At 44.5% G+C, this 12,576-nt stretch overlaps 3 protein-coding genes across 3 annotated transcripts; 2 read left to right on the forward strand and 1 right to left on the reverse strand.

Annotated features, from left to right (window-relative positions):
* Positions 1 to 4,788: 4,788 nt before the first annotated feature.
* Positions 4,789 to 5,161, reverse strand: LY89DRAFT_599204 (uncharacterized protein; the record flags this gene model as incomplete). The annotated part of the gene is made up of 2 exons (XM_018210079.1): positions 4,789 to 5,007; positions 5,066 to 5,161. Coding segments are annotated over 2 exons (315 nt in total), but the record flags the coding sequence as incomplete, so codon positions are not given.
* Positions 5,162 to 6,744: 1,583 nt separating this feature from the next.
* On the forward strand, positions 6,745 to 8,425 carry LY89DRAFT_325264 (uncharacterized protein). The gene is made up of 3 exons (XM_018206739.1): positions 6,745 to 7,260; positions 7,465 to 7,617; positions 7,678 to 8,425. Exons 1-3 carry the CDS (start codon positions 6,926 to 6,928, stop codon positions 8,318 to 8,320), a joined length of 1,131 nt encoding a protein of 376 aa, XP_018063083.1. The 5' UTR covers positions 6,745 to 6,925; the 3' UTR covers positions 8,321 to 8,425.
* LY89DRAFT_325245 (uncharacterized protein) lies at positions 8,302 to 9,570 on the forward strand. Its single transcript, XM_018206738.1, has one exon. It carries the CDS (start codon positions 8,428 to 8,430, stop codon positions 9,478 to 9,480), a length of 1,053 nt encoding a protein of 350 aa, XP_018063084.1. The 5' UTR covers positions 8,302 to 8,427; the 3' UTR covers positions 9,481 to 9,570.
* Positions 9,571 to 12,576: the final 3,006 nt, after the last annotated feature.

The raw sequence follows: 12,576 nt of genomic DNA on the forward strand, positions 1-12,576 counted from the left end.
TATGATTTAGCCCCACACTTTCAGCCTGTGGATTGTGTGGTATCGGGTGCGTGCTTTTGAGGCACGTATAGACTGAGTGATGGGCGGACATTGAAGCTCCCAACCAGACTTTGGTTTTTTCATGTGATTTCAATCGTTCATGACATTACCCGACTTAATGTCAGGTTTCAGGATTTACAACTTCATTCTGTTAATGTTAGGCTTAAGTTTTCGGGAATTTGCTTCTCTTTATGTTAGATTCACAAATTACAACATTACTCTGACATATGTTGGGCTTAGTGGCTGACGACTTACCGCCTTCTTAAGTCAGGATCCAAGGGCCGTGACATTCATCTGATTTATGTCAGCATCTGTAAATTTTGACAGATCTATTTCTTATGTCAGTTTCACAGCTCTGAACAATACTGATATTCATGTTAAGCTCTGGGGTTCGGAACTTTTAGGCAACAAGACAGGAACGTTGACAACAAATGAGTAGATGACAAAAGGATCGCTACCCACGCGCAGTGCACGAATGAAGCAAATCTGAACTCATGGCTACATGGAGCTTTCTGATGACAACCGATGTGATATTGATTGAGACAAAATCGTGCAGTGTCAACTAGCAACCATCCTAGAAGCACTCACAGATGATAAGGTCCCTTCACATCTTTATAACTAATAGTCATGACTTAAGTTGTGGAGGTTTATATACCTCTATTGCCAGCCCTTTCAGGCACAGTTCCCCTTTCACTCGCTTCTATTTCGTGACAAGGTTTTCGTCTATTTCGCTCTGAAGCCTCGCCTCTTTCACCATTTCACCACCAACCTCTTCAGTACACCTGCGGCTCAAACTCACTCATTCACTCGGTGCTATCTCGCTATGAAGCTTCTCCTTATTCACCATTCCACCCCCACCGTCTATAAAAGAACTCTCCCACACCTCATCTCGCAAACCGAGACTTCAAGTTCTGATTCCACTTCCACTTCTGATCTCACGACACCAGGAAGGGGTGTAGTGTCGTGTGCAAATTCTGGTGTCTAACACTGCAAGGTAGGTGTTAACGGTGTGATTGAAGTCTAACAAAACAAGGCTAGGGTGAGTAGGTCTTCCGTCCTTAACTTTTGACAACAGATTAAACTTTGGCAACAAAAAACTCTATCTCAAACAAAACCAGAGTATCCGCAAAATATCTTCAGCAGTGGCTCAAGATCCAAGCCATCAACCCAGCCACCTCAATGTTCTCACCCGTAACTTGAAGTGCACCATCTTGCTGTCCCATGAAAAGTTGCGCCGTGAAACCGTCGCATAGACCTTCCGGGGGCTCTTGTCCCAGGCATGTAACATCGATGTCATTGACATGGTATGTTTATACGGCCAAGAGCTGATGAGAATGGTCATATTTATCGTTTTGTGTTACATTATGGATTTGTGGAAGAATCGGTGCACTTTAACTATCTATCATTCACTCTTATCCAAGGCACGTTCTCTGTCGAGCAATGAATCCCTGGGAGAAGTAGTGAGCTCTACTTACATGTTATTCACGCTTTTCCAAGGCACCTTTTCTGTCACATAATGAAGTGAATGAACCAGAAAAAGCCGTGATTCCCGCGAAACAAAAGAACTTTTTTGCTCGCCTTACAACCAAGAAATATATAAAGGCGGGTAGAGCGGCCGCTCTTTACTTACTTGTTACAAAGACACTCGACTACAATACCTAGGGAAGACTGACCTGGTGCTCTATTTTGGAGGACCTTTGACAAAAGTTAATTTATATTATAAATTCTAAAATAGATACCGAAAGCAGATGACAATGGACAAAAATTGAATTTCCGAAGACTAGCCGACAACAAAAGACTGCTTGACAACAAAACCTTTGAAGACAAATGAGTCGGCTCCTTTTCCTGGAGGGCATTTCGAAGGAATCTCCCCATCGTACACAAAAACGAACCCGCGACAGGATAAGGATCCTTAGTCATACATGCACCCGGCGCGCTCAACATCTTTTTGACATCAGAGGTCCATTTGTCTTGGAATCAATAGATGGCATTCCTTTTTATAATTTCCATCTTAGAAAAGTTTCGTTCAACAAGGCTAAAAATTCACTTACCTCTGTTCTTCACAGTTTACTTTCGCAAGTTTGTTGCAATATTCACCAATATAGTTGTACCGTCAGCTATATATGACTTCATCCCCTTTGCATCGCTTGAAGTACGCTGTGGCTAATTGTCTATGGACGGTCACAGAACGTATTTGAAGGTTGAAAGTTTTATTAAACAAGCACATGAATTCTCACTTTCCTTGCTATGGGGTAGGGATTTCTTGCCATATCCATGAAAGAGATAATTTGTTGACAACAACCCAAAGATTTAGCAGCAACAGAAAAATTGAAAGCCTAACAATGATTAGCCGGTGACGCGGCAACGAACCAAAATATTATCCAGGCTGACATCGAAGTTGTGTTCTCCATGAGAATTCCTTCAACTTAGTTGTATTTGTCTTAATGTTGCTAGAAGCATCCCTCAATAGGAGCTTATATAGCTTACACAAAATTCTAGCTCCGCTAATGCAGCCTCAGCATTCACCCCTTCATGTCGCTGCGTCACTTCACTGTAGAGCCTCGTCTCCTCACATTGAATCCCTCTGCCAGTTCTTCGACTATAAATCGCACGGCCCAGTGGACCCAAGGATATTCCAATGCACACATATTGACAGAATGGTTTTTGAAGAAGTGAGATGGGCTACTTTGTGTTATTTTGTGATAGACTGCACTATTGCTCTAAGCTCAGGATTTATGCATCTTGTTTAAGGATTTCCTTACTAAAAAGGAACCCTCTGAAGGACTTGACAGCAGCGGAAATATTGACGGCAAATACAGTCTTGTAGATACTTGATAGAAGAGCTAGAAACATGATTTTACGCGCGAAATATCATCACCTCACCATCTCAGGAAGTCAGCCAAAGAGCTAGGTAAAAAGGTACACATTGCTTCTTTCTCCAGTGGCCTGTGAGCAACTTCTGATTAATTATTGAAGATGGGTCTTCAGTGTATATACTCTCTTCTCCCCAGCAGTTGCACTAGTTTGCTTCTTCTCCCCACTCCGTACCTTCGAGATTCACCTTTTTAACCCGAAATCAAAATTTACGTGCTGGTTTTCGCTATAAAAACAGCCTACTTCGCCATTGATAACTTCTCTTTCCTTACAAACGACCAAGGTGGTGACATTTTGACAGCTCGTCTTTGTGGGCTTCCGCTCCCGATCCCTAAGTTGAGTAAAGTAGTAAAATAGCATGTATGAAGCTTAGCTATTGCGGTGCTGATATTAAGAGGAACGAATCTTGCAACAGCGAGGAAAAGGATGTTGAGGTAGTGGAACAAGAATTGACAACAACAACAGCCTATTGACAACAAAATATTCTTGAAGCCAGGAATGGAAACCGAGCACCTTCATCAAAATCCTCGTCATCTTCCGGCCTACACCGAGACAACAGGTGATGGCAGAAACAGGTCGCCCGGCCCTCCTGATGTCTCTCTCCTACAGATCTTTGTGTTGCAAAATTTGTAAGTGAGAGGAGGAGCTGTTTTTATAACCGTAGACCCCTCACTATAATCCAGAAGTTCCACGCGGAGGAAGGAGTGAATCTGTTCTCCAAGTGAGTATCCAGTAGTCTCGAGCTTCTTTCTACAAATTCACTTGAAAATCGGAAGTGAAGTTTGCCTATGCTCCAAATATGTTGTCCTCTGTTCAGATATAAATACTCCTCCCCCGACTCTCTCCACTCCTCTTCTCTACTATGCTGTAGACTTGCTAGAGACAGCAAAGTATATACATAAGTGTCAAGGCTTGAAGAAGCTCCCGCTGCAGACTTCTGTTTCTAGCATCCGGCTTTCATTTAAGGAAGCCCTCCCATGACACAAAAGGGGGCCATTCCAAATTTTCTTCGAATTTCATTAATCAGCAACAAGAAAGCAAGAAAGGAAATTGATAACAAAAAGAACAACTTGACAGCAAACACACAGAACTATCTCCAAGCTCTCCTCTCCTTCCACGGTAGTCCACTGTACGAAATCACAACCACAAGAGCGAACCGGAAAGATCGGCGGAGCTTGCAACACAACCACCGATCCAACCTCCAACCCGACACGGAATTAGGACCCGTTCTATTGCAGGAAATTGTTCAATAACCATCCGTAGATTTCGCCTAGTTGCTTCTATCGATGGTTTCAATGGGATTGCGATCGTCTTGGGGATTGAAACGAGCTGTGCGACTTGTGGGAAAGGAGTCGTTTGCGTATAATTGATAGCTACGTCTGAATAGCTTCCTATTGATGGCCCTCGAGCGCGGGCTCTCCTGTCCTTTAAAAGTCCTTTCTCTGCTCATCCTCCACACGTCTTCGTTCTTGTTCTGCTCGCTCATCCGAATCTCGATGTAGTTGCTCGAGGCGAGCAAACTCTGATTCCCTCCTTGAGGACGTTCCCTAGGAGTAGGGTTGATATTGAGCTGAACGAGATGCCGATAATTGAAAGACGCATCAATGGGGCGAGACCGTTTCAATATTCTCAAGGCAACTGGAACAGGAGAACGTATAGCCGAATCATTAATCACCATGATCCTGTACCAAATAGCATGTCCTTGATTGTGTACAGTGCTATTCAGCCTAACTCCTTACTCTTATCCTCCTCGGACCTTTCCGATCGTTGTATCTTATTAACCGCCTTTGTGATCTCATTCAGTGCCTTTCTCTTTTCACCTGTAGTCGAGGAATCCGAGGATAGATTCGGAGTTCGCGAACCTGCTTTCATCGCTTAGAATATAGTTGCTAGTATATTAATGTGGTATAATGTTTGGTAAATGTGAAGAGTACTGGCGTGGAAGTGATACGGATCATCGAACTTCTGCAGATATGCGTCGGCGATAGTCGCAGTGTATTGCTTTAAGCTGGTGATCCAGGCGGGCGGGCTACTTGCATGGCTTTGCACATTTGTTGAGGTGTCTTTGGTGTGTTCTGAAACGAAAAGAGAGACCTATGAAATAAGAATATGTCAGCAATGTGAGAAGATACTCTTTTTATCATTGATGTACCTTCAGTGGCCTCGCAGGTGTATGTGATGATGCTGTCGCTCTTGACCGTTGAGCTAAAGCAATCAAGATAGCGACGTAGAGAGAATCCAGGGGGAGATCTCTAATAGCCTGGACCGTTTGTGTGATATATGAAGGCGACTTTTTCTCCAACAGCGTTCTTCACCTCTCCAAAGACCAAGTTCTATCCATATATGCCCATACTGGTTCTTGAGTGGATTGGGGGTCACAAGATATCAAAGGAAGATGAATTCGTGCCACAATCCGGCCATTGTACTGGAATGCTAAGTCGTCCCTTTGAAGGAGGCAATTAGTTATGGTCCGGTATGGGATTTGCAGGAGAATGGCATGCAGACCTTTGTAGTTCTCTTCCAGTTGCCGCTACGAACAGCTTTGCAACCACAACTCGCATTTTCCTATCACGGTCTCCCTTGAGCTGACAACCTTGGACGTCATTAATAAGATGTTGAACCTGATTCCGTTCTGGGATAGGAATGGCTTCGCCACCCACAATGTTGTGGTCGAGGGATCGAGCAGGGTGAAGCTCGTAGCTTAGGTGTTTCAATTGTTGTTCTTTCCATAACAGTGGGTGTAACTACAACCGTTCAGAAGGATGCGCAAGGATTATGGCTCGAATCGATCCTTTTTCTGGGCTGAAAGGAGGGTTTTGAGGGCGGGAAGACATGGAGTGTGGATTTTGTTGTGCTGTGCATTGTTGTTTTTGTCGCGACGATGCGGATGATCTGGATGATCGCGGATAAATGATATTCCGATCCGCAGTCCACCTTGTTTGGTTTAATTCATGACTTTTGACTTCTGCTGCCTACTGATTCCTCTCTCCTGGTAGGAAGAAAGTCCTCACAATGGCAGCTTCAACAGCATATCCATCGACTATTAAGGAATTCCGAAAGCGTTTCCCAGACCACAAGCGCAAGACCATTCACCAGCTTTCAACATCGGCCCAAAAAGCAAGTGGTAGTTAGTAATTGGACTATCGAGCATCTTCAAGCCTGCTGGGTCATCGTTCGACCTTGCCGCACCCTCCCAATGCTTTTGATCTTGAGCTTCCAAAGGATCGAACGCTGGCCGCTGAGATGATTATTGCCCTTAGCAAGTTCTTTGTCGAGTCAGAGAAGAACGATTGATCCCAAGCAGTGAGTGACCATGTCAGAATAGATCTACAGCCTTCGACACGTGTACCAGAGACATTCAAGGTCGAGGTCAGGTCGACTTCATGATTTGCTTCGTCACCAGATAATTGTTAGTTGGCTCTGTGATTCTGAACAGACGTCGCAGAATCGAGGCTGAGACAGAACGCGGCTGAGGCAGGACGCGAACGTATATCCTCAACGTGGTCCTCATCGAATGTAACTACATCGAGGCTGGGACAAAACACAAAAAGAAATCCTCAGCATTTATGATTATCCGAAATTCTTTGGCTATCATCGAAAGAACCATACACATGTTACCTTCCTTAGGGCTGCAGTCAGCTCGGACATGATAAGGCTGGCGGTAGTCGCGTTGGGTCGACCGGCCTCGACCGGCCTCGGCTGGTTCAAATAGCGCTGTCAAAAATGAGACAGAACGAATGGGTGGCACTCCATTACCATGATACTGTTCAAGTTTGAATTGCCGCCAACTTGCTTAAGCCTCGTCTAAATACAGTACGTGAGAGGGGTGGGCCAGGAGCCGACTGGATATAAGTAGTGAACATTGCAGCAGCCAGCCTGTCTGTTTTCTTACAAGTCCCTCAAATTACGCCCGCATTCAATAACATGTCACCAACGTCTCCACTTCAAGGATCTAGAGATCCATGTATGCAGGTGCCTCCCTATTGCATTTTTCTTACGCTCTAACATTACAATGACAGACAAAACACCAAGTCCTGAGCAACTTCAAGCTAGTAGCAGCAAGTTAAAGACACAACATGAAGCCAGGTCAAATGGATTGGTCCATTCGCGAGAAGTTCTAAAGAAAAGAGATGTTCAGAGCCCTCAAGGCTACATGGAATCGTCTTATTCACCTCCTAGCTCCGCACTTTCCTTGTCATACTCAGCGTCCTCAGCAAGTTCTTTGCAGCGTTGTTCTACACCACCACCAACTACCAGAACTCAAGTCCCCTGTAGCGAGCTCGAAGGGGAAGAGGACGATTTCTGTATTGCGAACAAGCCTTCCATCATACCTATTCCCGGCTACAAGTCCGTAACACCATCTTCTCTTGTTCGCAAAGATTTGGGATCGCTTGCACTCGATTCGAAAGTCAATATTCGCGATAAAGACCGATACCTCCGAGCACCTCCGAGTCCTAGTCATGGCAGAGGGTTGACTATGAAGAGGCCACGGCTCCCATTACACAAAAACTTGTCCACAGTGCCTGAGCATCAAATCCAACGAGTTCATAGATCCGATAATGAGGTTTCACACCAGTGTACAACGACAGATGCTGCAGTAGATGAGAAGTCTACCGAGAAGCACAATTCAATGACCGTACATTCGTCAAAAGTGACACAAACTTCTGCCTCAACCATGCTACATAAAGAAGATCCTAATAGATCGTAAGATCTCCATCTTTCACCGCCCTGCACGAGGATCATGATTGCTGACTCGAACTCCAGTTCTAGTCCCCTACATAGCGAGAGATCAACTCCTGACCCCGATCTTGACTCCATATCTTCTTACGGAAGCACCCACTCAGAAGATGAATCCGATGATGAAACCCTCTCAAACATCCACGAGGATAGTGCTACACGCGCTAAGTATTGGAAGCTGCATCTGGATCAGCAAAGTCTCATCAATGTGTCAAAATCAGCTTTGAGCAATCTACCTCCTGAGATTGCAGGCAAGACGCTGACTGCTCTCGGAGCCGTTTTCCAGTCATGGATGACCGGTATCGAATCATATGCCAATCCACATATTTCTGAAGTCCCCAGCCATTCATTCCCTGAGGTAACCGGAACTCAGCCCCAGAATAATCCTCCAAGTTATTTCCAGAGGACCACCTGCGATGAACGTAAAAGAAAGTCAAAACCTGAGTCTGACAGCGACCAGTCCGACAGCGACCAATCTGCAGACGAAAACAAACATCCACGCAAAAGAAAACGTAACGCTCCATTCGCTTGTCCCTACTACGCAGATGACGAGCGATATTGTAGATGGACGCCGCACGGCGATTTCAGTCATTGTGCCAAAGATCCTGGATTCAAAGAAGTGCATCGCGTCAAGTTAGGTTTCCTCCAATCCTCTCTAGATCTTATCTAAACAAGTATTCCTAACCATCTGTGTCCAGAGGTCACCTCTTCAGATACCACCTCAGGAAACCACACTGCTACAGATGCGACAAAGTGTTCAAAACCGAAAACGAGCTCATGGCTCATTCCCGGAGCACCCAACCCTGCGAAATCAAGGACTTACAAGATTTCAAGCCACTTACCGGACAACAAATACTGAGATTGAAAAAACGTGAGCATAATGGGCTTGGTGAGGAAGAAAGATGGAAGAATATATACAACATATGTTTTCCCAATGCCGACCAGATTCCTTCGCCATGTAAGTCTTATGCTCGCCTTCTCATTTCTCGGAGAATGATATTGATATTTCGAGAGGTTGTTAATGCTAACTATGAGCTAGATCACGTCTGCTACTATGACAGGGTACTCAATGATGTCAGAAGAAGTCTGATCCATGAAATTACTCACCTACGTAGAGATAACAACACCATCCCGATTTTCGCTGATGGCGAAACGGCTTCTCAGGAGGTGGCCCAACACGTGGATAACTTTATACGTCCGAGAATCTTTCGAGATATTACGCGTAACTCGGAATTGAACTTCGCCCCTCAAGTTTTCGTCAACTCCAGCTCGCGAGTTCCCGAATGCCATACGATGACAAGTGCAAGTGTGATGGATGGTGGTGGATTGGAATCCCAAGGTTTCAGATCCGGCACGCATGACTCTACCTTTACCTCTACTTTCTCCAGCGACCACTATTTGCAAAACCAGAATCAGTCTCCAACATTAACGAACGGAAATGAAAATGTCGAGTGGCCAGCGCCGGTGCCGGTGCCTTCGAATGCGAATATGCTTCCTTTGGCAGCGGCGCAGTACTTTTGCGACTTTCCAGAAGGACAAACGCAATATGGTCTTGGACAGGGAGCGGATCAAAGTTTGGTCCAACAGAATATAAGTGATCGGTTTGGTGAAGAGACCATGGATGATTCCATGCCTCAGTTCGGATTCGGACAAGGCGGGCTGAGCCAGTGTGAGTTATGCGGTAGGAGTAGGAATGGGAATGGGAATGGGAATGGGAATAGAGTGATGGATGATTCCCGATTTCAATTTGGACAATTGCAAGGAGAGCCGAGTCAGTGTAGTTCATGTGGTGGGAATCGGAATGCTACTGGGAATGGAACATGGGCATGAATGGCAATCGCAAAGGAAATATGAATGGGAATTGTGGGCATAAGGAAGGGTATGAGATGAAGGAGATATAAGGAAGTAAATTTACGGAGGAAGATGTGGGCTCACGAGGGCGTTCAGGGGCCATGATCTATTTTAGCTGGACTAAGATTGTGACGACATACTGATTTAACGATTTACTTATCATTTTGATTTTAGATTCTTTTTTCCATGCTGAACTCTACTATCGTCGCACCGAATTGTGAATAACAGTAAGCGAAAGATCAGATCCGGATGGTAGATGATTGTAGAGAACGGCTTGAAGTTGAGGGGTGTTTTTAGCATTAGCGTAGTGGACTCGCCTGAAAATTGCGTTTGTCTGCAATCCACTCCATTTGCGGTCTTCCATCCCGCCATTCTAATTCATTCCCCTAGCCTTCTCCCCACCTTTTGAATGTTACACTTCTCTCTATATAAGCACGGTCCCCTCTTGCACATCTATTTCCTATACCAATGATAATCAACTGTCACAAGTTTGACACTTCGCTCTCTCCGGGCCCGTGTACTATAGCACATATTGCATGGCACATAGCACAATTACTTAAGACTTCACCACTTTTCAACATGAATCTCAAAGTATTATCGCTATTAACTATATACGATGAACTGGCAAGTACGACAATAATGAGAATCTTGGCAACGAGTTTCAGAACCATATAATCTTCTTTATTTCCCTCTTCTAATCCAAAAGCAATAACTAGAGCCTCGTATTGAAGAAATCTATTATCGTTGGCCGACACAGCCACAATTATTGGGGGGAGCGGAGCAAGAGTTTGAATTTGTTTGTGAACTTCAGGATGAGCGAGGAGAGGATATATATATCCATATCCCGTCCTCTCATGCCTTCTTTAAAGTACTTCTCTAATTCACCTCTTTAACCTCACAACCTTAATCGCACCTCTATTTTTGTCTTCTGTATATAAATACACACTTTCTCCCTTCACTCACACCAACTTGCCTTTTCCACAAGACCAAAATATCTCATTGTGCGACGTTGCAACCACTCATATTTCCACACATTTCGACATATCTCATCCCTTCTCTACGTTCCATAGCTTCGTTTCACCCCTGGCTCTACATGCTCTCTGCTCTCGCTACTCGACAACATAGCATTGCATTTAACAACAACCCCTTTTTGATGTCAAAGAAACAGCAAAGCCAATTTGTACACAAAAGTAAATCACTCGGTACCCTTGTTCACAGTGATTTAAAACCACGAGGTCACGATCCACGCGTGAGACGAATATTCGCTATGTTACAGGGGTTGCACAAGGAAGGGTGGAGAGGGGGTTTATATATATCTATGCTACTTCGAATCTCGTGCTCAATTCTACCTCAATCTATTCACCCGACCCACCCTTTCACCTCTCAGCTCGATTTATCTAAGTCTAGCAACCAACCCAATCGCTCTGATTCACCCCCCGCCCCCATCCATCCTCAGCCTCCTTGCTCCTTTTATTGTCCATAAATACAGCCCTTCTTCACCACCACATATACTTTTCAATACTATGTCGAGTCGATACCGCTGAAGAATGTCGCTGGTTAGCTTTTCCACGAATTTCGAAACGCCTAGGAATACACACCAAAATACCCCTGATCATGAACTTCAAGTATTATCGCTCTAACCCAGAAACCAAACTTGTGAAGACAACAGTCCAGCTCTTGGCAATAGTTCGAATGTTGACAATAAACTTTATCTCAAAATCTGAATACTTTTCGATTTTCCCCTTCTTTTCTAGAAACTTAACACCACCCTAAAATTCCGCACAAAAGAGACCCGTGACACAGCTGACACAGCCCAGAGATGGACTGGTCAAATTTTCACTTCTCAGCTGTGGAGTTTGTGGAAAGAGGGAAAGGGGTTTATATATTCAAATGCCGTTCCGCTTCACCCATCCATGTTCTACTCCAGCTCTCAAATTCACTCATTTTCTCAAATCTCCCACTAGTCCTCCTCGCCCTCTTGATTTATCAATTCACCACTTCACCGGTACTTATCAATCTCACGATCCCTCCGCTTCCCTCTATATAATCCCCCTCTCTCACATCCACAAACTCCAGACCTCACGTATCAAGCTCTCTGACGTTTTCACTGCTTCGATATACCCAGATGCGGAAATTCTCGTTATTTCCCTCATCCAAAACTATCTCAAACACTACTCCTCCCGATCAATAATCACCACCAAACAACGACAACAGCTCAACTATCGACAGTAACAGAATCCTTCACAACAAATTGGGAAGCCCGTCACTTACTCCCTAAAGCTTAAGCCGAAAACCATCTACAATTGCTATAACTCTAAATTCAAGGCGCATCCTCTTGTGGTGGTGGTTGTGTGATTATTAAGAACTTCGGAAAGGGAGCGGAGGGGTTTTATATATCCACAACTCTGCGGTTAGCTCCGCCAACTTTGGTTTCTGGAGTTTAGCTCTAAATCCTCCAGTTTCAGTTATAATTCTGGTTCTCGGATTCACTTCTACTGCCTCTTTTATTCTTGACTCACCACTTCACCCATCTCCTCTCTCTTACCCCACCCTTCCACAACCTTGACTGCCTATGTTTTCCCTCCTCTATAAAAGCCCACCTCCCCTCCCCTCATCCACAAACCAGAAATTACAGATTCTCCCCACCTCTTCTATTCCCCGGTCTCGCACTACCCATCTCTCTACGTCTCTCCATCTATCTCTAAACAAACATATCAAGTCCCCATTTTCAACACCCCAATAACATAGAACTCTCTAAAATTTAACTACTATCTCAAATTATTTTTCCTTTCGCCCTTTAAAAATCACTACCACAAGGAAACGATAACAATATAATCCTTGACAACAATCCCCACAGCCCGGCTCTCTGTATTCTTGTAATCTAAAAACAACAAGGAAACCTCTATGCAAAAGAAATTGACTGCTATTTCTGGTGGAACACAACCAGAGCCGGCCACAAACAACGTCTGGTATGGTGGCCACTGAGTACATATTATTATGAGAAGGAGGAGGAGGAAGGAGAGAGGGTTTATATATTTGTACAGCAATAACTTTACTCTATTACGCTAACTTGAA

This window comes from Mollisia scopiformis (assembly GCF_001500285.1).
Source record: "Mollisia scopiformis unplaced genomic scaffold LY89scaffold_31, whole genome shotgun sequence".
Taxonomy (NCBI): domain Eukaryota; kingdom Fungi; phylum Ascomycota; class Leotiomycetes; order Helotiales; family Mollisiaceae; genus Mollisia; species Mollisia scopiformis.